A 27,961-nucleotide genomic window follows, 5' to 3' on the forward strand; every position below is an offset into this window, starting at 1 on the left:
CTTTGTATGCCTTGTGATTTTTTTGTTGTTGTTACTGAAAACTGGTGGTAACTCTGGAAATTAGATTCTTCCCCTTCTCAAGGATTTGCTGATTTTATTATTGTTCTGTTTATTGTTTTGGAGTTTTGATGTTGTAGGGCTGTCTGTGCTGAGTATCAGCCTGAGGTGTAAACTTAAGGTCTTCTCAGGTTTTTTTCTGAGCCTCTGCCTCTTCCTGGTAAGATTTTAAGTGACTTTCTAAATTCCCCTGTATATGTAGTTGCATTTTATAATGATCTTGTCCTTAAATGTTTGGCTTCCCAAAGGAGAAAAAGAGAAAAATAAAGTGAAGAAAGAACTGCTGGCCCTTTAAATCCTCTCAAAGTTTCGTCAACTGGAGGGGGAAGTAAGGACCACAGTGGGAGCCTTACCCTAATGGCTGCCTGACTCTGTGTCTGTGCCTCCATATGCAGAAGCAGCTGTTAGTGATCAGAACACAGATCCCCAATATTTGAAGGACAGAGCCCTTATTCTCTACCTTGTTTCCCACAAATTGCATACAAACTACTCCTGGGACTTTGTGTGCTCTTAAGCTTTGTATTTGTTTATTTGGCATCAGCTAGTTACGGGGCCAAACTAGTGGCCAGAGTTGTTTCCGTCTTCCCTGCAAACCAGTTTTCATGGGCACATCAAGGTTATATCACAAACCTCCCAACCACAAACTGTAGAATGTGTGTTATTACTTTGTGCCCAACAGGGTACATCCCCACCTAATTCCTTCTCACCCACGTTAGCAGTAAAGATAAGAGTTCCAGGTCTCTCTCTGCTACCTTGTCCCCACATGTGACAAGTTTTGTATAGCCCTTTATGGTGCACTATGCCTCTCATTTCTAGGGAAACTGAATAATAAACACTTCTTGTAAGGGCATTGATCTCTCCGTGCCCTCACTCAGTCACCTTGATATATTAGGACCAAACACAAAACAGAACCCTGTGCACAGCTTCCTGACACAGGAATAAGGAGTGGGGGATGGGTAACCACTGCTGAGCTAAGTGCCAAAACTGACTGAAATTAATGGTAACTTGAGCCTTCCTTTGGAAGTTGCAAGCCTTTAAATAAACTCTAGAGTTCTAAAATAGTTACATCAGACAGATTGTGCCAGTACAGCTGTCTACGTATGGAGACAGTCTTCCCAGAATCCTCTAATAACCTTTATACATACCCTTTTTCACCATTCATTCCCATGGATACCACTTAGACATTGTCAACTCTCAGAACAGTTTCATCTCTTTCTGACCACTTTATGTTGAGGATACAAAATGGTGGCTCTGCTGCATGGATGATTCACTGTGTTGCCTACAGTTGTTACAGTGATAACTGTATTTCATCAAATCTGAGATCCTGTGGATTATAAGAATACCATCACTTTAAGAAAACATGCCCACAGTTAAATTTATACACCATCATTTTTAAAAGTCATGTCCTGATTTTAAGTTGTTAGAATGAGAAACAAAATAGGTGAGGGATACTTGGACCTCAGTGTATTAGTTTTGCCACTTCCTGTGAATTTAAACATTTCAAAATATGAAGTTTAGAAATGAGAATTGGGTCAGAAAGTAGGAATATCCTTAAATGCAGAATATCTGATTCTTTCCAAATAGAGCTTATGCCAACTTAAATTATTAACCAGCTTTGAGTACCAATATCCCTACATTCTCATCAGCATTTCCATTCTTTTGATTTACTTGTTTTATCTGCCCAAGCTTATTTTGGCCATTTGTTTCTAATACTGAGGATATAGAAACTAATCAAAATATTGGTAAGTGGTTTAGTGCTGTGATTTGTCTGATGTTCATATAAACAAAGCTTTAATCAAAAAAAAAAGTGAAACTGTACACAGATGTTCATAGTATTTTATTCACAATAGCCAAAAACCGGAAGCAATCTTAATTTCCTTCAATGAATGAATGTTTAAATAAATTTTAGGACCAGTATATCAATTTTTATTTTAAACTCATAAGTGCATGCAGGTGCATGCAGACACACACACACACACCCCCTGCTGCTTGGATATTTTGAATGTATTGATAAATCTGGGGAGAACTTACACCTTAATAATACTAATTCTTCTAGTTCATGAGCATGATATGTCTCTCCTTTTACTTAGGTCTTCTCTAATTTCTTTCAGCAGTGCTTTGGAATTTTCAGTATCAAGGACTTACAGTCTTTATGTTAAATATACTCATAAGTATTTTTTATGCTATTTTATAGGAAATTGCTTTTAAGCTTAATTTCTATTTATTTGCTGCTAGAATATAGAAATGCAATTTACTTCTCTGTATGATCTTATACTCTTATACTTCGATAAACTCACTTATTAATTCTGGTAGTTTTTATTGTTGAAGTTGGTTATGCTTCCTTAGAATTTCCTAAAAATAAACTTTGTCTTGGGGCGCCTGGGTGGCTCAGTGGGTTAAAGCCTCTGCCTTTGGCTCAGGTCATGGTCCCAGGGTCCTGGGATTGAGCCCCGCATTGGGCTCTCTGCTCAGTGGGGAGCCTGCTTCCCTTCCTCTCTCTCTGCCTGCCTCTCTGTGTACTTGCGATCTCTGTCTGTCAAATAAATAAATAAAATCTTAAAAAAAAAAAAAAACTGTCTTAGAATAGTTTTAAGTTTACAGAAAAATTGGGAAGTTATCAGTGAGTTCCTATATACCTATACCCAGTTTCCCCTATTATTAACATCTTCTACTAATAGGGTACGTTTGTCACAACTAATGAACAATATTGCTACATTATTATTAACCAAAGCCCATACTTTATTCTGATGTCTTTAGGTAATACTTGGGCACTTCTTGGCAGTGACTGTTTTGTTTTTCTTGTTTTTGATGACTCTTAATCGGGGTTTGTCTGATTTTCGTTCATGCTTACACTGGGATTATGTGTTTTGGGGGGGATTATGTGTTTTTTGGGGGGAAGACCATGAAGTACTGTTTTCATCCCCATAAATCAAGGCTACAGGCCACTGATAATGAATTATCACCATTGATGTTGACTTTGATTACCTGGGTGAGAGTAATGTTTCCTTAGGATTTTCTCTGTAAATAATCATGTCTACAAATAGGGACATTTCTTCCTTTCCAGTCTTTATGCTTGCTTGTTTTATTTTGTTTATTTGCCTTCTGGAATTAACTGAAAAGCCAGGATAATGTTAAATGAAAGTGGTGACAGTGAATATCCTTTCCCTTGTTCCTGAGCTTAGAGAGAAAGCATTTATTGTTTCACCACTAAGAAAAGTATGAAGCTTATGTGTTTTGTAGGTGCCGTTTATCAGATTGAAGTTCCCTTTTATACCTAGTTTGCTCAGTTTTTAACATGAATGGATGTTGAATTTTGTCAAAAGCTTTTGTAGTATCCATGCAAATGAACATATGGCTTTTCTCTTTTAAACTGTTAAACTAGGGGGACGCCTGGGTGGCTCAGTGGGTTAAAGCCTCTGCCTTTGGCTCAGGTCATGATCTCAGGGTCCTAGGATCCAGCCCCGCATCTGGCTCTCTGCTCAGCAGGAAACCTGCTTCCTCCTCTTTCTCTGCCTGCTTCTCTGTCTACTTGTGATCTCCCTCTATCAAATAAATAAATAAAATCTTTTAAAAAATAAAATAAAATAAAAATTAATAAACTGTTAAACTAGGAGTCAGCACACTTTTTGTAAAAGACCAGGTAGTAAATATTAAAATATTTACTAAAATAATTTATTATAATAACTTATGATAATAACTTATCATAAAAACAACTGTAAGCCATATGTAAACCAAAGGGTGTAGCTGTTTTCCCAATAATTAGGTTTGCAAAAATAAAGCCACAGGCCTGATTTGGACTGCAGTCCAGAGTTTCCTGTAGCTAAGATTGTTTGCTTTATCAAACTTGAGTCAGCCTCCTGAACCTTCTAGGCCCATCTGTGCACTTCTTTGTAAAATCTAGTTTTAGCAAGAAGCTTGCTAAATCACTTTCACCAAAAACCACCATCCCTCTCTGCCTCTGATATCTGATCACCCTCAATATCTGATCAGGAATTGAACCTGGTTGTATACTGACATGTTTTTATGTTAGATTTAATCTGGCTTCATTAAACAAGTTGGGAAGTATTCCTTCTCCTCTGTTTTCTGGATGATAAAATTATCAACATTTCTTTTTTAAACGCTTGCTAGAACTCATCAGTAAATTTTCTCAGCCTCGAGTCTTCTCTTTGGGAAGGTTTGGTAACAAAATTAGTCTATCTTTGATAAATATAGGTTGATATGCTTCTTTAAATAGTTTAATTTTACTTGTTTTTGAACTTTCTATAAGTCTGTCATAGTGTTTATACCTTTGCTTTGCTCCTTCTCTTCCTAGAGGGGTAACTGCTTGTTCATAGAGGGCTTATTTATGTTCCTAGATTAAATTGTGTGACCAGATGTTTTATTAACAAGCTTTTACGGTGAGTCTTTGATGAAGAAAGGAAAGAAGAGATCAACAAGCTATTTGTACTTCATGAAAATACATTGGTTTATCAGTAGTTGGTACATACAAGGTTTTTGGTTTGGGTTTTTTGTTTGTTTTGTTTTGTTTTTTGGTTGTTTTTTGGATCCTAGGTAGAATGGCTAGCTCTTTGATTTTGAAAAGTAGAACAAAAGCAGCATCTAGCAGGCATTTCTCATTTAAAAAAAAAATTTTTTTATTTAAAGAGGGAGCATGAGTGGAGAGGCAGAGGGAGAGAGAATCTCAAGCAGATTCCATACTGAGCCCAACAGGGGGCTGGATCCCAGAACCCCGAGATCATGACCTGAGCCGAAACCAGGAGTCAGAGGTTTAACTGACTGCTCCACTCAGGCACCTTGGCATTTTTCATTTTAAGTGGCTGCTCAGCATCTCTTGAACCCTTTTCCTAAGCTCAGCATCTCTTGAACCCTTTTCCTAACCCTTTTCCTATTGCCAGGTTCGAATGCTATTTTACCAGCTGCCCGTGGTGGCGTAGGCAGGAGGCCAAGATTGTCAATCAGGTACACCCCCATAGGCCTTGGAGGAGGAAGGGAGCAATGTGACGAAGCTATTGAATAATCTTTGCTGATTTTCAACACATCACTTGCTGTACACTTTGGGCATATTTTAAAAAGCAAATAAGATGCTGTTTTTATGCTCTTAGAAAAAAAAAGTTACTAACTTTTGGCTTAAAAATATGTTTGGTACTGTGTAGTAAAGAATTTGACCTCAAAGAGAGGTTTGAGCTTTGCCAAGGCTCTTGGGAGGTAACCTGTAAAAACGTAAACTGTCCCAGGTTGTGGGAAAGTCTTTGTTATTTATCAGGGCTATGAGGCCTTATCAACCCTACCACCTGGTTGGGGCAGCTGGAAACTGACTTCATCCAGGTGGGCTATCATTCAGTCACTCATACCAACACAGTGACATTCAAACTTGGAATGATCTCTGATTCAGGGGATCTACTGTGAAATGTCCACATATGGCTCTTGGGATGCCAGAAGAAAGCAAAATGTTTTTAGATATTTATGGTAAAAAATTTCATTCTGCTAGGAGTCTGCGAGAATCTCATTTGTAAAAACTGAATATGGGTAAAGGAAAAGCCTGCATTTGTTGAGCTGTATTTCCAATAGGCGACCTCTGTAGATGTTTGATCTCAGAAATTTTAAATATGAGTTTCTCTTAGAAACCCCACTTCCAGTTTGGACCTTTGCTGTGAGATAAAAAATTTCTAAATTGTTATTTGATGGGAGAGGGGAAAAATACCCCTACAATACCTTTGCTTATTTATTTGCAGATTATAGACGATTTGTGAAATGAGTGACTCTGATGATGAAGATATCCCCCAGCTGTCTTCCTATGCCTTAGCAGCCCTCCAGGAATTTTATGCTGAGCAGAAACAACAAAGTGACCCAGGCGGAGATGATAAATATAATATTGGAATAATAGAAGAGAACTGGGTAAGTAAATGCATTCCACATCCCTCCGGAAGTATGGTGCAACGCTGATTCCGTACTTGTCCACACCTGTCCGACCTGCCCTGTGTTTGTCTGTATCCTACTTCATATCAGTGTCTGTCTCACCTGCCCCTCAGAAGCTGATAGCCTGTCTCGGGAGCTGAGACAGAGTGCAGTCCATGATCATCTAAGACAGCATAAATGCAGATTTTCCTGGGTCTGACCATCAAGCTAGTTGGTGGTCAGATGGGGACAGAATGTTCATTTGTGACCAACACAAACTTGTACTTCCTTTTTGTACATGCACGGTTTCTATTGGTTTTTGTGGAGCCCAGCATCCTCATAAAAGTGGTAAAATATATCATTGCAGTAAATAGGGTAACTAAACTTAAGCATGCAATGACAAAAGATGAGAGGGAGTTCTATAGAAGATATTAATAATTTCTGGTGCATAGAATGTATTTTAATTATATTTTTATGGTCTAAATAAAAATAGGAATTAAAAGAAAAAAAAAGTGAGTTGAGGGAAACCAACCTAGGCTGGAGCCTGGCAATTTAAATTTTTGAGGGAGTTAGTTGAGAAATAGATGAAGCTTGGATTTTCTCTCTGTGCACACCCCTCAGTAATGGATTTGTGTGTGTGTGTGTGTGTGTGTCTCTCTCTCTCTGTCACTTTGGAACTAGAAGGAAGGTTTTGTATGTCTTTTTTTTTTTTTTTTAAGATTTTTTTTTTTTAATTTATTTATTTGTCAGAGAGAGAGAGAGAGAGAGAGAGAGAGAGAGTGAGCACTGGCAGACGGAGGCAGAGGGAGAAGCAGGCTCCCCGCCGAGCAAGGAGCCCGATGTGGGACTCGATCCCAGGACGCTGGGATCGTGACCTGAGCCGAAGGCAGCTGCTTAACCAACTGAGCCACCCAGGCGTCCCTGTATGTCTTTTTTTAAATAACCTTTTTATAGCCTATACATTTTGTGTCAAGTTTGGATCTCTTAAGTTGTATAAAATTCTCCTATTTACCGTCTTTGAAACTGACTGATAAAAATATTTCTATACTAAATTTTCTACCTACACAAAAGCCTCTTTCTCACAATTTCCCTTCTTTACGTGTCTTTGTCTTCTGGTTTGATGCTTCTGTAAATGTCAGAGACTTGAAGTACCTCATTCTTTTCTTTTCTCCGCTTAATGTTTGAAGCACTGTTTTTTTCTGATTTTAAAAGTAATCCATGGTTGTTGTAGAAAATATATAAAAATATGAACACAAAAATAAGTTATTCCTAATCCCACTACTTAGAATTAAGTATTTTTATAATTTTGACACTCTCTTTGGTTTGATTTGTTTATCAATTGAGAAAATTTCTTAGGGACCAATAAAAAAAAAAAAAGGAGAGAGAGAATGATGCAAGTATTGGAAAGAAAACATTATAAAACTAGAGGATAAATCCAAGAGGCTCAATATTTAACTAATTGGAGTTAGAAATATTGAACTGAAAACAAAGGGGAGAGGAAATCTTCAAAGATTAATATTAGAAAATTTTCCGGAACTTCAGATCCTTACTAAGACACATGGTTACATGACTGAAAATTCTGTATGCAGGTGACAAGATCTTAGAACCTTCCAGAGGAAAAGCAGGCCACCTACAATGACTCAGGATGAGTCACATTGCACTTTTTGATAGCTTTGTTAGAAACTAGAAAAAAAGTGGAGCAATGTCTTCAGTATTTGGAGTAAAATTTTGTTCAGCCTAGAATTCTGTACTCAGCTGAGCTACCAAACATGAAGATAAACTAAAAACATTTTAGAAATGGCAGGTCTCATGGCATTGACCACCCATGCACTGCTTCTCCAAGCAGTGCCAGAGGATGTGGAAGAATTAGAGGTGAGCTCAAAGAAACAAGCAAATGACACATGTATTAAGTCTAGGAAAAAGAAAAGGTAACGTACTAGAAGGAAATGGTAGCAAAATATGTTACTTGCCCCCACAGTAAACACTGACCGTAATTTTAACCAAAACAGGTTATAATTATATGGGGAGGTGAGGGGATAGGAGAGGGTATGCATTACAGAGTGAAATTCTCATCTGCCATAATGTAAAGTGAATTAATCAAGAGATAGCATTTAGAGACACCTGGCTGGCTCAGTCAGAAAAGCATGGGACTCCTGATCTTGGGGTTGTGAGTTCGAGTCCCACACTGAGTGCAGAGATTACTTAAAAATAAATAAGTAAATAAGTAAACTTTAAAAAATAAAAAAGGAGCATTTACAGCATAATATTTGGAAATGTGGGAACAAATGATAGAAGAGCCAACACTTCAAAATATGCTTTTGAGGAGTGAGGGCAGGGACTGTTGTTTTTCTTTGTGAGTTTAGTAGTGCTTGTGACTTTTAAAGCTATCTTCATGCAGCACACTGAATAAGAGAAAGACTTTTATTTTTTAGAAGGGTATGAGGAGAGCCGAAACACACAGCTGTGCTCTGACAATGCTGGAGTAAGAGAGAAGGGCAGCTCAGTAGCCAACTGCCAGAAATAGTCACCTACCTCCCAGAGTAAGTAGAGCAGATCCCCCTTCATATCCTGTGTGTTAGGGGCTTTCCTCCAGCTTCTTAAGCAAAGAGAGGTGGAGCTTGGCATTTTCCTGCAGCTAAGAATGGTTAGACACAGACATAGTTCATATATATCCAAATGAATAAGTACATTCTGTCTTTGGAAATGTTTATCCACCTTGGTATTTTCTAGGTCAACAGTCACACAATGTGCAAATATTAGCAGTTTGACTTCCTTTTTGACTGTTACTCATTTATTTTCTTATGAATATTATTTTCTTATGAATATAATGATATCCATTATATTCATTAGAATATATAATTATATATTCATATTATATATGTATATTATATATATACATTGTGTATATAACATATATATTATATTCATTAGAATATGTATATTCTAATTATATTCACTATACATATATATATATATATATTTTTTTTTTTTTTCTAATGAATATAATGCAATGGCTAGATCCTGCAGTAGAATGTTGAATAAGAATATTGAAAGCAGGGGCGCCTGGGTGGCTTAGTAGGTTAAGTGCCTTCCTTCGGCTCAGGTCATGATCCCAGGGTCCTAGGATTAAGCCCCATGTTGGGATCCCTGCTAAGTGGAGAGTCTGCTTCTTGCTCTCTCTCTACCCCTTCCCCATCTGTGCTCTCTCTTCTGCATGCATGATCTCTCAAATAAATAAACAAAATCTCTAAAAAAAAAAAAAAAAGAATGTTGAAAGCAGACATTCTTGACTTCTTTCTTATGGGAAAAAAATAGATCTTTCATTTTTTAAGGCTTTTGGTTTTTTTCTTAGATGCCGTTTATCAGTTTAAAGAAGTTCCCTACTATTCCTAATTTTCTAAGAGTTTTTTGTTTTTTTAAGATTTTACTTATTTATTTACGGGGCGCCTGGGTGGCTCAGCGGGTTAAAGCCTCTGCCTTCAGCTCAGGTCATGATCCCAGGGTCCTGGGATCAAGCCCCGCATCAGGCTCTCTGCTCGGCAGGGAGCCTGCTTCCTCCTCTCTCTCTGCCTGCCTCTCTGCCTACTTGTGATCTCTGTCTGTCAAATAAATAAAATAAAATCTTAAAAAAAAAAAAAAGTCATGTGTTTAAAAAAAAAAAAGATTTTACTTATTTATTTGAGAGTGTGAGCAAGAGAGAGCACAAGCAGGGGGAGAGGCAGGCAAAGGGAGAAGCAGACTCCCTGCTGACCAAGAAGTCCAACATGGGACTTGATCCCAGTACCTGACCTGAGCCAAGTCAGACACTTAACCAACTGAGCCACCCAGGTGCCCCATGAGGTTTTTTTTTTTTTCAAGTTTTTTTTGTTTGTTTTTGTTTGTTTTTTGTTTTTTACAGAGATAAAAGTAGGCAGAGAGGCAGGCAGAGAGAGAGAGAGGGAAGCAGGCTTCCTGCCAAGCAGAGAGGCCGACATGGGGCTCCAGGACCCTGGAATCATGACCTGAGCCGAAGGCAGAGGCTGTAACCCACTGAGCCACCCAGGTGTCCCAAGGTTTTTTTGGTTTTGTTTTTAATCATGAAGCAGTGTTGAATTTTGTTAAATGCTTTTCTTTTTGGATTTGTTGAAATGATCATATGTTTTGGAGACATTTTAAAAGCTGGATTTGAGAGCCCTCAGCATATACTGGCAGCACACTCGTCTACTCCCACCACTTCCTCCCAGCCCTGCCCTTCCAGGGGGAGACCTATTAGGGATATGGGCCTTTTCCCATTGCAGAGGAATATATGTTTTCCATTAAAATTTTACCCCCTTCACGTATTAATTAAGTGGATAATTAAGGATCACTAGAAAGTTAAAAGAAAGTCATCAATCAGCATGAAGACAAAGAGCAGGATGACATGCACATTTCATTGGCCTGCTTCTCTTGTATATGTGAGCAGTGTTGTTTCTTATATGCTACACAAATAGTTGAAGGTTAATTAGCAGTATAACTAAACTGTAACCCTGACAGTCTCCTTCAGACAAGTAAGTTTATTGAAAGTATTCAGATGAATTAGGTACATAGCAGGTCTTTCTCTACAAATATGTGGCTATTTAGGGCTTTTTGTCTTATAAAACTAGGATTGAAAGGGTTGTGCTTCTGAGGAATGGTATAATGTGATGGTTCAAAGCATAGCATTTGGGGTTGATAGCCCCAAATTGGAATTCCAGCTCCAGCAATGTAGTGTTAACAATCTGAGCTTTAGTTTCTTTTCTCTGAAAAATGGGCATAATTTCTACTCTCATGCTTGTGTAAGACTGCACCAAAGAATGCTGAATAAATGATAGCTGTTGTAAAAAAAAAAAAAAAAAAAGAAAGAAAGAAAGACAAAGAGCAAGGTGACAAACAACTTACCCCTTGAGGAAAAAACAAGTAACTCAGGAACCATTCATAAGGTAAAGGCTGAGGCCAGGCATGGGGGAAAAAGGATCACAGACTGGGTCTTGCTGTCCTCATCCCTGTGGTGTTAGTTAACATATGCTGCTAATTGGTAATTGAATCTAGAAGCTTAATCAGACTCAAGTTTAGTTTTTGGGCAAGAGTCACACAAAGGTGGAAGTGTGTTCTTCCATCAGTAGAAACACTGATTGGTTGTCTCCTTTTGTGATGTAAGCGGCCCCTGATGCTCAGGGGCTTAATTAGAGCCTTCTGTAAAATAATTTCAAAGAATAATTACTTTTTAAAGATTTTTTTTTTTTTTAATTTGTCAGAGAGAGAGAGGGAGAGAGAGAGCGCGCGCGAGCACAGGCAGAGGCAGAGGGAGAAGCAGGCTCGCCGCCAAGCAAGGAGCCCGATGTGGGACTCGATTCCAGGACGCTGGGATCATGACCTGAGCCGAAGGCAGCTGCTTAACCCACTGAGCCACCCAGGCGTCCCAAGAATAATTACTTTTTAAAAAGAAGAAGAGGGGCGCCTTGGTGGCTCAGTGGGTTGAGCCTCTGCCTTCCGCTCAGGTCATGATCCCAGGGTCCTGGGATCGAGCCGCACATCGGACTCTACTCAGCAGGGGGCCTGCTTCCCTCTCTCTCTCTCTGCCTGCCTCTCTGCCTACTTGTGATCTCTGTCTGTCAAATAAATAGATAAAATCTTAAAAAGAAAAAGAAAAAAACCTGAAAAAATGTGCACGCTGATATGGTAGATATAAATTAAAGGACAGCATTTATGGTGGTTGTGAAATGACTTTGACTCATTGCTCTGTTCCAGCAGCTGAGCCAGTTTTGGTACAATCAGGAAACCGCTTTGCGACTTGCAACAGAAGCAGTTGCAGCTGCTGGAGAAGGTGGCAGGTAAGATCCAGAGTTGGTCTCTCTTTTGCCTTCTGATCTAAAGTAATGGTTGAAATGGCCTTCCTTGTTGAGCAATGGTTTGCAAGAAGTCTGAACCCTAATCTGCAAAAGTGGTAAGCCGTGGTTTGCAGAACATGACGAATTAAGAACTGCTCCAGGACTGAGTTTAGGGACACAGAAATCCACTCATAAGATATCCTACCTCTGTTCTTTATTTCAGTGTTCTCTAACCTATTTCTTACATTTATACCCCTAAAGTTTGCTTTACAAGAAAAAAAAATCTTTATGTTTGACTTTTGAAGTTTTAAGAATACAGGTTTTCAGGGCGCCTGGCTGGTTCATTTGGTGGAGCACGCAACTTTTTTTTTACGGTTTGTGTTGTTTTTTTTTTTTTAAGATTTTGTTTATTTATTTGACAGACAGCCATCACCAGGAGGCAGAGAGGCAGGCAGAGGTTGGGGGGGGTGGCGGATGCAGGCTCCCTGCTGAGCAGAGAGCCCGAAACAGGGCTTGATCCCAGGACCCTGGGATCATGACCAGAGCCAAAAGCAGAGGCTTTAACCCATTGAGCCACCCAGGCACCCCGTATCTTTTTTTTTTTTTTTTTTGCTTAGAATTGATACATTTATTTTTTATTATTTTTTTTAGTTAACATATAATGTATTATTAGCCCCAGGGGTACAGGTCTGTGAATCATCAGGCTTACACATTTCATAGCACTCACCATAGCACATACCCTCCCCGATGTCCATAACCCCACCACCGTCTCCCTATCCCCCCCCACCCCAGCAACCCTCAGTTTGTTTCATGAGATTAAGAGTCTCTTATGGTTTGTCACCCTCCCAATCCCATTTTGTTTCATTTTTTCCCTCCCTATCCCCCATGACCCCCCTTCCTGCCTCTGAAATTCCTCATATCAGAGAGATCATATGATAATTGTCTTTCTCTGATTGACTTATTTCACTCAGCATAATACCCTCTAGTTGCATCTACATCATTGCAAGTGGCAAGATTTCATTTTTTCATGGCTGCATAGTATTCCACTGTATATGTGTGTGTGTGTGTGTGTGTATATGTATATATATATACATATATATATACATATATACATATGTATATATATATGTATATATATACATATATATATATATACACACACACACACCACATCTTCTTTATCCATTCATCTGTTGATGGACATCTAGGTTCTTTCCATAGTTTGACTATTGTGGACGTTGCTACTATAAACATTCAGGTGCAGGTGCCCCTTTGGATCACTACATTTGTATCTTTAGGGTAAATAGCCAGTAGTGTGATTGCTGGTTCATAGGGAAGCTCTATTTTCAACTCTTTGAGGAACCTCCATTCTGTTTTCCAAAGTGGCCGCACCAGCTTGCATTCCCACCAAAAGTGTAGTAAGGTTCCCCTTTCACTGTATCCTCACCAACATCTGTCGTTTCCTGACTTGTTAATTTTAGCCATTCTGACTGGTGTGAGGTGGTATCTCATTGTGGTTTTGATTTGTATTTCCCTGATGCCAAGTGATGTCGGAGCACTTTTTCATGTGCCTGTTGGCCATCTGGATGTCTTCTTTGCAGAAATGTCTGTTTATGTCTTCTGCCCATTTCTTGATTGGATTCTTTGTTCTTTGGGTGTTGAGTTTGATAAGTTCTTTATAGATTTTAGATACTAGCCCTTTACCTGATATGTCGTTTGCAAATATCTTCTCCCATTCCATCGTTTGTCTTTTGGTTTTGTTAACTGTTTCCTTTGCTGTGCAAAAGCTTTTGATCTTGATGAAGTCCCAATAGTTCATTTTTGCCCTTGCTTCCCTTGCCTTTGGCGATGTTTCTAGGAACAAATTGCTGTGGCTGAGGTCGAAGAGGTTGCTGCCTGTGTTCTCCTCAAGGGTTTTGATGGATTCCTGTCTCACACCGAGGTCTTTCATCCATTTTGAGTCTATTTTTGTGTGTGGTATAAGGAAATAGTCCAGTTTCATTCTTCTGCATGTGGCTGTCCAATTTTCCCAAGACCATTTGTTGAAGAGACTGTCTTTTTTCCATTGGACATCCCTTCCTGCTTTATTGAAGATTAGTTGACCATAGAGTTGAGGGTCCATTTCTGGGCTCTCTGTTCTGTTCCATTGATCCGTGTGTCTCTTTTGGTGCCAGTACCATACTGTCTTGATGATCAGAGCTTTGTAATAGAGCTTGAACTCTGGAATTGTGATGCTGCCAAATTTGGTTTTCTTTTTCAACATTCCTCTGGCTATTCGGGGTCTTTTCTGGTTCCATAAAAATTTTAGGATTATTTGTTTTATTTCTTTGAAAAAAATTGATGGGATTTTGATAGGGATTGCATTAAATGTGTAGATTGCTTCAGATAGCATAGACATTTTCACAATATTTGTTCTTCCAATCCATGAGCATGGAACGTTTTTCCATTTCTTTGTGTCTTCCTCACTTTCATGAGTACTTTGTAGTTTCCTGAGTACAGATTCTTTGCCTCTTTGGTTAGGTTTATTCCTAGGTATCTTACAGTTTTGGGTGCAGTTGTAAATGGGATCTACTCTTTAATTTCTCTCTCTTCTGTCTTGTTGTTGGTGTATAGAATTGCAACTGATTTCTGTGCATTGATTTTATATCCTGACACTTTAATGAATTTCTGTATGAGGTCTAGCAGTTTTGGAGTGGAGTCTTTTGGGTTTTCCACAAAAGTATCATCTACAAAGAGTGAGAGTTTGACTTCTTCTTTGCCGTTTTAGATACCTTTTATTTCTTTTTGTTGTCTGATTGCTGAGGCTAGGACTTCCAGTAACATGTAGAATAGCAGTGGTGATAGTGGACATCCCTGCCAGAGCATGCAACTCTTGATCTCAGGGTTGTAAGTTCAAGCCCCGTGCTGGTATAGAGATTACTTTTTTAAAAAATTAAAAAGAAAAAGAATACATGTTTTCTGTTTTGTTATTTCAGTTTTTATTTTCATCAGAATTTTGTATGTATATAATTTAAAGTCAAATGGTGCTGCAAGGCTTGTTCAAAAAAAAAAAAAAATCAATTGCTTATTGCCCCCTTGTGTGCTTCCCTTCCCTCTGCTCCCTTTCAGTGGATGCATTGGATATTTACAGCCATATTTCTCAATACATGTTTATATTGGCACTTCTTGATCTGTCACTTATAGACATTATTTCTTGACTTCTCACTATGGAGTGTGACAATTTAGCTCTCTCTCATACTCCACACATATGCATGCTTTCTGTCTACATTCCTGATAGATTTATGTCTTAATTTTGGTGAGAACAGGGTTTATATTATGCCACCACAAATGTTGCTTAAAGCTGAGCCTTATACTCTTCCTTTTTTTAATTTTTTTTTAATTTTTTTATTTTAATAAACATATAATGTATTTTTATCCCCAGGGGTACAGGTCTGTGAATCGCCAGGTTTACACATTTCACAGCACTCATCATAGCACATACCCTCCCCAATGTCCATTTCCCCACCACCCTCTCCCGTCCCCCCTCCCCCCAGCAACCCTCAGTCTGTTTTTTGAGATTGAGTCTTTTATGGTTTGTCTCCCTCCCAATCCCATCTTTTCATTTTTTCTCTTCCTACCTCCCCCCAACCCCCCCAACCTTGCATCTCCACTTCCTCATATCAAAGAGATCATATGATAGTTGTCTTTCTCCGATTGACTTATTTCGCTAAGCATGATACCCTCTAGTTCCATCCACGTCGTCGCAAATGGCAAGATTTCATGTCTTTTGATGGCTGCATAGTATTCCATTGTGTATATATACCACATCTTCTTTATCCATTCATCTGTTGATGGACATCTAGGCTCTTTCCATAGTTTGGCTATTGTGGACATTGCTGCTATAAACATTCGGGTGCACGTGCCCCTTCGGAGCACCACGTTTGTATCTTTAGGATATATACCCAGTAGTGCAATTGCTGGGTCGTAGGGTAGCTCTATTTTCAGTTTTTTGAGGAACCTCCACACTGTTTTCCAGAGTGGTTGCACCAGCTTGCATTCCCACCAGCAGTGTAGGAGGGTTCCCCTCTCTCCGCATCCTCGCCAGCATGTCATTTCTTGACTTGTTAATTTAAGCCATTCTGACTGGTGAGGTGGTATCTCATTGTGGTTTTGATTTGTATTTCCCTGATGCCGAGTGATGTGGAGCATTTTTTCATGTGTCTGTTGGCCATCTGGATGTCTTCTTTGCAGAAATGTCTGTTCATGTCCTCTGCCCATTTCTTGATTGGATTATTTGTTCTTTGGGTGTTGAGTTTCCTAAGCTCTTTATAGATTTTGGATACTAGCCCTTTATCTGATATGTCATTTGCAAATATCTTCTCCCATTCTGTCAGTTGTCTTTTGGTTTTGTTAACTGTTTCCTTTGCTGTGCAAAAGCTTTTGATCTTGATGAAATCCCAGTAGTTCATTTTTGCCCTTGCTTCTGTTGCCTTTGGCGATGTTCCTAGGAAGAAGTTGCTGCGGTTGAGGTCAGAGAGGTTGCTGCGTGCATTCTCCTCAAGGATTTTGATAGATTCCTTTCTCACATTGAGGTCCTTCATCCATTTTGAGTCTATTTTCATGTGTGGTTTAAGGAAATAGTCCAATTTCATTTTTCTGCATGTGGCTGTCCAATTTTCCCAGCACCATTTGTTGAAGAGGCTGTCTTTTTTTCCATTGGATATTCTTTCCTGCTTTGTCGAAGATTAGTTGACCATAGAGTTGAGGGTCTATTTCTGGGCTCTCTATTCTGTTCCATTGGTCTATATGTCTGTTTTTGTGCCAGTACCATACTGTCTTGATGATGACAGCTTTGTAATAGAGCTTGAAGTCTGGAATTGTGATGCCACCGACTTTGGCTTTCTTTTTCAGTATTCCTTTGGCTATTCGAGGTCTTTTCTGGTTCCATATAAATTTTAGGATTATTTGTTCTATTTCTTTAAAAAAATGGATGGGATTTTGATAGGGATTGCATTAAATGTGTAGATTGCTTTAGGTAGAATAGACATTTTCACAATATTTGTTCTTCCAATCCATGAGCATGGAACATTTTCCCATTTCTTAGTGTCTTCCTCAATTTCTTTCATGAGGACTTTATAGTTTTCTGAGTATAGAGTCTTTGCCTCTTTGGTTAGATTTATTCCTAGGTATCTTATGGTTTTGGGTGCAATTGTAAATGGGACTGATTCCTCAATTTCTCTTTCTTCTGTCTTGTTGTTAGTGTAAAGAAATGCGACGGATTTCTGTGCATTGACTTTATATCCTGACACTTTACTGAATTCCTGTATAAGTTCTAGCAGTTTTGGAGTGGAGCCTTTTGGGTTTTCCACATATAGTATCATATCATCTGCACAGAGTGATAGTTTGACTGCTTCTTTGCCAATTTGGATGCCTTTAATTTCTTTTTGTTGTCTGATTGCTGAGGCTAGGACTTCTAGTACTATGCTGAGCAGCAGTGGTGATAACGGACATCCCTGCCGTGTTCCTGACCTTAGCAGAAAAGCTTTCAGTTTTTCTCCATTGAGAATGATATTTGTGGTGGATTTTTCATAGATGGCTTTGATAATATTGAGGTATGTGCCCTCTATCCCTACACTTTGAAGAGTTTTAATCAGGAAGGGATGCTGCACTTTGTCAAACGCTTTTTCAGCATCTATTGAGAGTATCATATGGTTCTTACTCTTTCTTTTATTAATGTATTGTATCACATTGATGGATTTGCGGATGTTGAACCACCCTTGCAGCCCTGGAATAAATCCCACTTGGTCGTGGTGAATAATCCTTTTAATGTACTGTTGGATCCTATTGGCCAGTATTTTGGTGAGAATTTTCACATCTGTGTTCATCAAAGATATTGGTCTGTAATTCTCTTTTTTGGTGGGATCCTTGTCTGGTTTTGGGATCAAGGTGATGCTGGCCTCATAAAATGAGTTTGGAAGTTTTCCTTCCATTTCTATTTTTTGGAACAGTTTCAGGAGAATAGGAATTAATTCTTCTTTAAATGTTTGGTAGAATTCCCCTGGGAAGCCGTCTGGTCCTGGACTTTTGTTTGTTTGGAGATTTTTGATGACTGTTTCAATCTCCTTACTGGTTATGGGTCTGTTCAGGTTATCTATTTCTTCCTGGTTCAGTTGTGGTAGTTTATACGTCTCTAGAAATGTATCCATTTCTTCCAGATTGTCAAATTTGTTGGCGTAGAGTTGCTTGTAGTATGTTCTTATAATTGTTTGTATTTCTTTGGTGTTGGTTGTGATCTCTCCTCTTTCATTCATGATTTTATTTATTTGGGTCCTTTCTCTTTTCTTTTTGATAAGTCTGGCCAGGGGCTTATCAATCTTATTAATTCTTTCAAAGAACCAGCTCCTAGTTTTGTTGATTTGTTCTATTGTTTTTTTAGTTTCTATTTCATGGATTTCTGATCTGATCTTTATGATTTCTCTTCTCCTGCTGGGTTTAGGCTTTCTTTGTTGTTCTTTCTCCAGCTCCTTTAGGTGTAGGGTTAGGTTGTGTATTTGAGACCTTTCTTGTTTCTTGAGAAAGGCTTTCACCGCTATATATTTTCCTCTCAGGACTGCCTTTGTTGTGTCCCACAGATTTTGAACCGTTGTGTTTTCATTATCATTTGTTTCCATGAATTTTTTCAATTCTTCTTTAATTTCCTGGTTGACCCATTCATTTTTTAGAAGGATGCTGTTTAGTCTCCATGTATTTGCGTTCTTTCCAAATTTCCTCTTGTGATTGAGTTCTAGCTTCAGAGCATTGTGGTCTGAAAATATGCAGGGAATGATCTCAATCTTTTGGTACCGATTGAGACCTGATTTATGACCCAGGATGTGGTCTATTCTGGAGAATGTTCCATGTGTGCTAGAGAAGAATGTATATTCAGTTGCTTTGGGATGGAATGTTCTGAATAGATCTGTGATGTCCATCTGGTCCAGTGTGTCATTTAAGGCATTTATTTCCTTGTTGATCTTTTGCTTAGATGATCTGTCCATTTCAGTGAGGGGAGTGTTAAAGTCCCCTGCTATTATTGTATTGCTGTCAATGTATTTCTTTGATTTTGTTATTAATTGGTTTATATAGTTGGCTGCTCCCATGTTAGGGGCATAGATATTTAAGATTGTTAGGTCTTCTTGTTGGACAGACCCTTTGAGTATGATATAGTGTCCTTCCTCATCTCTTATTATAGTCTTTGGCTTAAAATCTAATTGATCTGATATAAGGATTGCCACCCCAGCTTTCTTCTGATGTCCATTAGCATGGTACATTGTTTTCCACCCCCTCACTTTAAATCTGGAGGTGTCTTCGGGTCTAAAATGAGTTTCTTGTAGGCAGCATATGGATGGGTTTTGTTTTTTTATCCATTCTGATACCCTGTGTCTTTTGATTGGGGCATTAAGCCCATTAAGATTCAGGGTAACTATTGAGAGATAGGAATTTAGTGCCATTGTATTGCCTGTAAGGTGACTGTTACTGTATATTGTCTCTGTTTCTTTCTGATCTACTCCTTTTAGGGTCTCTCTTTGCTTAGAGGACCCCTTTCAATATTTCCTGTAGAGCTGGTTTGGTGTTTGCAAATTATTTCAGCTTTTGTTTGTCCTGGAAGCTCTTTATCTCTCCTTCTATTTTCAAGGATAGCCTAGCCGGATATAGTATTCTTGGCTGCATGTTTTTCTCGTTTAGTGCTCTGAATATATCATGCCAGTTCTTTCTGGCCTGCCAGGTCTCTGTGGATAGGTCCGCTGCCAATCTAATGTTTTTACCCTTGTATGTTACAGACTTCTTTTCCCGGGCTGCTTTCAGGATTTTCTCTTTGTCGCTAAGACTTGTAAATTTTACTATCAAGTGACGATGTGTGGACCTATTTTTACTGATTTTGAGGGGCGTTCTTAGCATCTCCTGGATTTTGATGTTTGTTCCCTTTGCCATATTAGGAAAATTCTCTCCAATAATTGTCTCCAATATACCTTCTGCTCCCCTCTCTCTTTCTTCTTCTTCTGGAATCCCAATTATTCTAATGTTGTGTCGTCTTATGGTGTCGCTTTTCTCTCGAATTCTCTCCTCTTGGTCCAGTATTTGCTTGTCTCTCTTTTGCTCAGCTTCTTTATTCTCTGTCATTTGGTCTTCTATGTCACTAATTCTTTCTTCTGCCTCATTTATCCTAGCAGTGAGAGCTTCCATTTTTTATTGCACCTCATTAATAGCTTTTTTGATTTCAACTTGGTTAGATTTTAGTTCTTTTATTTCTCCAGAAAGGGCTTTTATCTCTCCAGAGAGGGTTTCTCTAATATCTTCTATGCCTTTTTCGAGCCCGGCTAGAACCTTGAGAATCGTCATTCTGAACTCTAGATCTGTCATGTTACCAATATCCGTATTGATTAGGTCTCCAGCCTTCGGTACGGCCTCTTGTTCTTTTTTTTGAGGTGAGTTTTTCCGCCTTGTCATTTTGTCCAGGTAGGATTTGCTTTCTCCTGCTGTGGAATTCCGCTGTTCTTGGTGACTGAAGTTGGTTTTGGATGGGTTTCTTGTTGATCTCCTGGGGGAGGGGCCTGTTGTAGTGATTCTCAAGTGTCTTTGCCGCAGGCGGAATTGCACCGCCCTTGCCAGGGGCCGGGCTAAGTAATCCGCTCGGGTTTGCTTTCGGGAGCTTTTGTTCCCTGAGCGCTTTCCGTAGAGTTCCGGAAGACGGGAATGAAGATGGCGGCCTCCCAATCTCTCAGCCCGGAGGAGCCGAGAGCTTGGGGTTCCGCTCCTCAGTGCGCTCTCAGAGCAAAGCGCCCAAGCGCCCCGCCTCCCTGGCCTACGGTCGCACCTTGAGGAAAGCAGTCAATTGCTGGAGCTGGAGAAAAGTGCCGGGTCACTTCCGTGTCTGCAGCCTCCAGCCGCGCTCCGAGCCCACCCAGCCTGTGACCGGCACAAGGTAACCCCAGGCTTAGAGCTCACTCCTTGGCTTTGTCGCTGTAGCCGGCTTCCCCGCTCTAATACCTGCGAGCTCTGCGGCACTCAGACACCCCCCATCCTTCTGTGACCCTGCGGGACCTGGGGTAACACTGACCCCGCCTGGGCTTCCCCCCGGTTTAGCCTCTGGAGCAATGTCCCTCCGTGGAGCAGACTTTTAAAAGTCCCGATTTTGTGCTCCGTTGCTCCACCGCTTGCCGGGAGCCGGCCCCTCCCCCCGGGGTCTATCTTCCCGTCACTTTGGATTCACTTCTCTGCAGGTCCTACCTTTCAGAAAGTGATCGATTTTCTGTTTCTAGAATTGTTGCTTTTATTCTCTTCGATTACCCGTTGGATTTGTAGGTGTTCACAGTGGTTAGATAAGCTGTCTAGCTGATCTCCTGCTACCCGATGTCGTCTCAGCCTGCTACTTCTCCGCCATCTTGACTCCTCCATACTCTTCCTTTTCTAGTATGATTTTTCATTTTCCTGAAGACAGTAATTCTTATATTTTATGTGTATCTGTATTCATATCATGAATTAATGCTCCAGCTGTCCTCCAGTTATGTGAACCTCCTATCCATTAATGCAGACATGTTTCAGCTCCATGAAAAAAGTCACTTCTGAGGCTTTACAAGCTGCTCTTATCTGGACTAGTTGATTTCTAGCTATGCTGTCGGTCTTACCTTGGTATCTCCCTTCACCAAAGCCCTTTTACTTCTCTTTTCCTCTGGATTCACATTTCCTGTACTCCAGTTCTTAGTGTACAGCCTTATCTTGGTTGGTACATCCTTCGATAGCTTCCGCCGAAAAGGTACACCGGAGGAAAATGTTTAAACCTTTCATATATGCAAGCACTTTTATGCTGTCCTTCCTCTTGACTGTGTTCATGTTGTTGGGTGTCTCCTCTAGGTTTTGAGGGCATTGGCTCACTGCGTCTGGGTTTCTGTAGGCGCTGTGAGAAACCCAGTGCCATTCTGATTTCTTGTAGGAAACCTGTGTTTTCCCGTCCCTGCCCACGGCAAGCTTCAGGTTTTCTCTTATTCCCGTCTGTGGAGCCTTGCTGTGGCGCTTTCACCTTCTGTACTTTTTATTTTCTTCTTTTCTTTTTTTTATTTTCTTGACTCAGGCCCGTCAGTTTGGGGAAAGGTTTCTGCCACAGTTTTGGAGGTGCGGGTTGGGGAAGAGAATCCCGGGAACGAGTTTCTTCTTTATTAAATAGACTTTCAGTGAATCTTCCTGTGTTTAGACCCGCCTTCTCCCCCACATCTTCCCTGAGCCTTTGGGGGTGCTATGATGTAAGCCAGGATGCTTCTCAGCTTACCTGGTTGCCAGTTTAGGACTTGGCTTGTTGGGTCTGCTGAGCCAGATTCCACCCATCCATTTGCTTTTATGCTTCTTAAGGGGTTTTTGGTTGGTTGGTTGGTTTTTGTAGTTTTGGGTCTTCTCTAGAGTTCTCTTTGCTCTTGGCAGTTTATGCTTAAGCAACAGGATGAACTTAAACTTATGTTTTATTTTGTAGGCTTTAATGAGGGAGCAAATGTAAATGAGTGTGTTATATCTGCCATCTTTAACTGGAAGTCCTAAGTTTTTCATTTTGCTGCTCTTTTTCTTTTAAATTATATATAGATGCTTATCAGGTTTTTCTTAATGACAGTGTTTTTACACATGCTTTCTTTTTCTCCATTAATGTATGGGTGTTGGAGGAAGTTTTTTATTTTCTCTGAAAGGCATCTTCAGTATTTTTAGGAACTGTGTCATAATATTCCAAATTAATAACAATGGTAGCATTTATTGAGCCCCTACTGTGTGCCCTGTCCACTGTATACATGCTTTACAGGGGGTCATCCCTTTTGGTGATCCATTATACTCTGCATTGTAAAGAGAGACTCTGAGACTCCCCAGATGGTGTCTCCTGTGGAAGGTCACCCACCAGCAAGTGGCAGAGCTGGGGCTGCTGCAGGATAAATGACATTGTTTCCCCCAAGTTTATCACCATTCCGCTCTCAGTCCCTCTTGTGCCTCAGGCCACTTTCCTTTAGCCCTAAGTACAGCTCTGAAATTCATGGTGGAGATCTGCTGGTAACAAACTCTCAGATTTCGTTTGTCCGAAACTATCTGTCTCTCACCCTCTTTCTCAGAAGATACTTGCATTGCGTATTTAAGCCAGGGCCACTGCTTGGTATCTTTGAGCACAATGAGGACATCATTCCATCCTCTGCCTCTCTCTGGCCCCCAGAGCTCTGGCAGGAGCCTGAGCTGGGGGTTCTGATGGCCCTTGTCTGTCTGGGCTGGGACATGAGTGTTTCTCACAGAAGTGTGTGTGACATCAACAGGGTGTATCACACACTTCAAGTGCACTGGGGCTAAGAAGCCCTTTTAGGGAACCAATTGGTACATGGAACACGGGTCTCTGTTCAGAAATGCATTTCATGAGGCACCTGGGTGGCTTAGTCAGTTAAGCGTCTCCCTTCAGCTCAGGTCATGATCCTGGAGCCCACATTGGGATCCCAGCTCAGCGGGGAGTCTGTTCTCCCTCTGCCCCTCACCCACTTGTGCTCTCTCTCTCTCTCTCTCTCGCAAATAAAAAAATAAAATGTTTTTTAAAAATGCATTTCACAGTTTTAAAGCTGTGTCTAATTTTTAAAAGGAGTACTTTTTTGAATGATAATATAAATGATGAAAATCTAAAAGTTACAAAGAGGATTGAGGAAAAAGTCAACCTCCAGGGCCCTGGTTCCCCTCCATGTGGTGAGGTGGGGAGACCACCTCCAGTGGTCTCTGGCTCTATGCATCTCCCAGAGACTACCGGAGCATCTATAAGCATATGTTCTTATACCCATGGAAGCTGCAACAACTTCTTGTTAGACATCTCTCCAAAGGCAAGGGAAACAAAAGCAAACATGAACTATTGAGATTTCATCAAGATAAAAGGCTTTTGCACAGCAAAGGAAACAGTCAACAAAACTAAAAGGCAATCTATGGAATGGGAGAAGATATTTGCAAATGACATAACAGATAAAGGGCTAGTATCCAAAATCTATAAGGAACTTATCAAACTCAGCATCCAAAAAACAAAAATCCAGTCAAGAAATGGGCAGAAGACATGAACAGACATTTCTCCAAGAAAGACATCCAAATGGCCAACAGACACATAAAAAAATACTCAACATCACTCAGCATCAGGGAAACAGATACTGAGAAGGATGTGGAGAAAGGGGAGCCCTCTTATACTGTTGGTGGGAATGCAAACTGGTGCAGTCACACTGGAAAACAGTATGAGGGTTCCTCAAAAAGTTGAAAATAGAGCTGCCCTATGACCCAGCAATTGCACTAGTAGGTATTTACCCAAAGGATACAAACAGTGATCCAAAGGGGCATCTGCACCCCAATGTTTATAGAGCAATGTCCACAATAGCCAAACTATGGAAAGAAGCCAGATACCCATTAACAGATGACATTCAAAAGAATGAAATCTTGCCATTTGCAATGATGTGGATGGAATTAGAGAGTAGAATACTAAGCAAAATAAGTCAGAGAAATACAAATACCACGTAATTTCACTCATATGTGGAATTTAAAAAACAAGAGCTGAACATAGGGGAAGGGTGGGAAAAATAAAATAAGATGAAAATTGAGAGGGAGACAAACCATGAGACACTGGACTCTAGGAAACAAACTGAGCGTTGCTGGAGGGAAAGTGGTTGGAGGGATGGGGTAACTGGGTGATGGGCATTAAGGAGGCATGTGATGTAATGAGCACTGGGTGTTCAATGAAACTGATGAATCACTAAATTCTACCTCTGAATCTAATAATAATAAAAGTGTGGTTTAAACTTATTCCTTGAGTATCTTGTAGGGTAATGATATATACCATTCCATTTTATTAGATGTACCGCAGTCAACTCAGTAATTCAATATTTAGGTTACTTTTAACTTTTTCAGTAGTTGGTTTTAAAGTTAAATGTTGGAGCACTACCCATTTGTAAACTAGGGACTGCTTATAATGAAACAAATTCTTTGATTTTGTTATATAAAAAAGAAGCAGAAATTCAAAGTAGCTTGTTGGCACTGAGGTTGAATTTTATGATATCTTTGTGGAAAACAAGTTATTGAGGCAACCATTTGGGGTTTTTCTCTCTAGATTATGAATGTTACAAAGTAACTTCAAAATATTTAATTTTAGACTTAAAGTATTGGAAATCAATGTTAAAACAAGGACCAACGTGAAAATAACAAGCAAATTTAAGCCTTGGGCTATCTAACTTTCTTCCTAATGTGTTCCTAATGTTTTACATTTTTTACTATAAAAAAGCACAGTTATTCTTTCATACCGTAAAATTATGAGTTGCAGAATTTTTAAACACCAGATTCCTTAAAAGTGAGGTAGTATAGTTTTCTGTTGAAATTTACTACCTTTACATTAGCTTGCATTCTGATTAAAATCTGAATGCAAGGACCTGTATTCTCTTAGAGAAGTAGTTGTTACTTAACACCGTAAGCTATCCGTTAAAGATCTTTCAGGAGTTTTTCCCTTTTTTTTTCTAGAATAGCCTGTGTGAGTGCCCCCAGTGTTTACCAGAAACTGAGAGCCCTACACAGAGAAGACATTTCTGTATACATCTTTGAATATGACAAAAGATTTGCCATATATGGAGAGGAGTATATCTTCTATGATTACAATAATCCATTGGATTTACCTGAAAAAATTGCCACACACAGTTTTGACATCGTAATAGCGGATCCCCCCTACCTTTCCAAGGAGTGTCTCAGAAAAATGTCAGAAACCATCAAGTATCTGACTCAGGGCAAGATTCTGCTGTGCACAGGTAGGTGCGTCTCAGTAACAATGACCCGATATTCCAGCCTTAGGTTTCAGGAGCTGGAAGAGATCTCAGAACTCAAAGCCTGAATCCATCTACTGTGTGACCCTACACAAGTTGCATAACCTCTCTGTGCCCGGGTTTCCTTATCTGTAAACTGGGACTGGTAATACGTCCTGCCTTTCAGCATTGCTGGAATTAAGTGATATGATACACATGAGATGGGGTCTGGCACTTGGTGAGTGGACTATGTTTTTTTACTCCTTCTCATCAGGAATAGTAACAGTATTTGATCCAGCCTCTCCACTTGCTGAAAGAGAAACATGGAATCGATAACATTAAAATGAATTACCTAGGGTTACAGAATAGGCATCGGATTAGATTTATTTAATCAGCAGATTTTCTTACTGGTGAGAGTCATGCATGTACTTTCTAAGGTGGATATACAGAGGGTTGGTGGAGAACTAACATGTTAACTTCTGGTCAGTTACGTTGGGGGGCTGTTGTCCAGACCCCGGGGTGCCCTTGGGCTGCTGATGCCCCTCAGGCTGGGCAGGGAGCTGGAGCTGCAGGGAGTCTGTTTTCCATTGTGTTGGAAAATTGTCAAGAAGGTGACTTTTTCCCCCAGGTCATGTTTACTTAAGGCTTATTAATTCAGTAGTTGTTTGCTAGCCATTTGCGTTGGCTGACAGGCTGGCGCTCTGACCTCATGGAGCATACCTTTTAGTTTTAGGGGATAGGTTAAAAACTAGCAGAACAGACAGAAGAAATGAATGACCAATTCTGGTAAGTGTAGTGAAAGAATAAAAGAATCAGAGAAGGGTGGGGCGGGCACTGAAATTGACCAGTGCCCTTAAGATGGGCTGGGAGAGCGATCCTGGAGGAGCAACATTCCAGTGGAGACCCAAGGGGCACCCCTCCTGGGGTGGGGGGGGAGGGAAGAGATTATAATTCCAGGAACCAGTGTCAGAGCCGCCTGGAGTTTTCCTCCTCCCCCTGGTTATTGGAGGGATGTGGGGAGCACAACCCGGCACTGTGCAAGTGCAGGGAGCATCGCTGGAGCCGGAGGAGGGGCAAGAGGAGCCCTACAAGTGATGGACCCTGTTGGGGCTATCCTTTAAAGGTGGCAGCCCCCAACGGACAGGATCCAGTTGGCCTAAAGGAATGTGCTTTCACTTTGTGCTGAAAGGGATTGAAGGGCAGAAGGAGAAGCAGGCCCCCCATTGAGGGTATGTCCAGCAGAGAAAAGATGTGGTGGGGACAAGGTATGACAGTAGAAAGGACGGCAGGGAATGGAGTAAAGATACACTTTGAGATCAAAGTGGAAGAGCTCACTGTGCTCGAGATGTGGTGGGAAGGGAAGAATCTAGGATGAGTCCTGGGTCTCGGGCCTGGGCTGGCTGGAGAAGTACTTCCTGCAATGGGGTGTTCTGGGAGAGGTGCTCCGAGGTCCCCGGGGCATGTCCACAGTGCTGGCCATGTGCCAGGCAGCGGGTGAGACACTGGAGCACTCAGCCAGAAGCTGGTGTGAATGTATTCCTGTGAGTTTGCAAGGTCGGGTATTACTGAGTTCTTGACTCAAAGTTGGAAAACACTAGGTCTTAGTAATTATTTTTACTTATGTTACTTTGTGGAATATAACTTTATTTCTAAATTTTTCTAAGTATCTCAATTTTGCAGAAATATGAAAACCATTTATTAAATGAAAAAAGGACAAAGTAGGTAATTTGCAAATGTGTTGAAGTAAAAAGAGATATATCCAGAATTGACCTTCCCCTGTATTTGCTGAGCGATATTGTCAACTTCACGTATTCTAGTCAAGAATCCCTTCACTGCTGGCGATGGCATTGTGGTTGGCATTTCAGACTTTGGGTTCACTGGGTTTTTTCCCTTCAGGTGCGGTCATGGAAGAAGAGGCAGCAAAACTTCTTGGCGTGAAGATGTGCAAGTTTATTCCAAAACACACCCGGACCTTGGGAAATGAGTTTCGCTGTTATGTGAATTATGATTCTGGGCTAGACCGTGAAATAGTAATATAATATGGTAAAGGATCCTGTATGACATTTCTCTCTTATTATTTCCTTGGTAGATTGAAGTTATAACCTCCGCCCCTCCCCTGTGAAGTGGGGCTATCCCTGGCCCAGTTTTCAAAATAAAGAATACAACTTCTCACTATGACTTCTTGACTGCAGGTGCCTCTAGAGCTCGGGATGCTTTTGCCAACTTGAATCCATTGAATTAGAGTGGGAGAAATCTTAGAACCTATCTAAAGTCTGCTCTCCTGTCCTATGAATACGTAAAAAACTGAGGTACAAACAGCTTAGTGGCTTGGCCAAGACCTGAATTAGGACCGAGGCCTCTGCCTCAGGCCATCTGCCCCCTTCAGATGGGCCCATTCTGACTCCA

At 40.3% G+C, this 27,961-nt stretch overlaps 1 protein-coding gene across 2 annotated transcripts in view; it reads left to right on the plus strand.

Annotated features, from left to right (window-relative positions):
• The window catches only part of EEF1AKMT1 (EEF1A lysine methyltransferase 1), a 34,255-nt gene extending 6,522 nt beyond the window's left edge, over nt 1-27,733 (plus strand). The window contains exons 2-5 of one of the 2 annotated variants that reach the window (XM_080798527.1): nt 5,790-5,952; nt 11,701-11,780; nt 25,281-25,561; nt 27,452-27,733. In XM_080798527.1, the coding sequence (XP_080654653.1) occupies nt 5,809-5,952; nt 11,701-11,780; nt 25,281-25,561; nt 27,452-27,594 (648 nt within the window). In that variant the 5' untranslated portion in view covers nt 5,790-5,808 and the 3' untranslated portion in view covers nt 27,595-27,733. Of the gene's footprint in view, nt 1-5,789; nt 5,953-11,697; nt 11,781-25,280; nt 25,562-27,451 lie in introns of both variants that reach the window. The other variant, XM_080798526.1, reaches the window with a different exon arrangement.
• Nucleotides 27,734-27,961: the final 228 nt, after the last annotated feature.

Source organism: Martes martes (assembly GCF_963455335.1).
Source record: "Martes martes genome assembly, chromosome: 3".
Classification (NCBI taxonomy): domain Eukaryota; kingdom Metazoa; phylum Chordata; class Mammalia; order Carnivora; family Mustelidae; genus Martes; species Martes martes.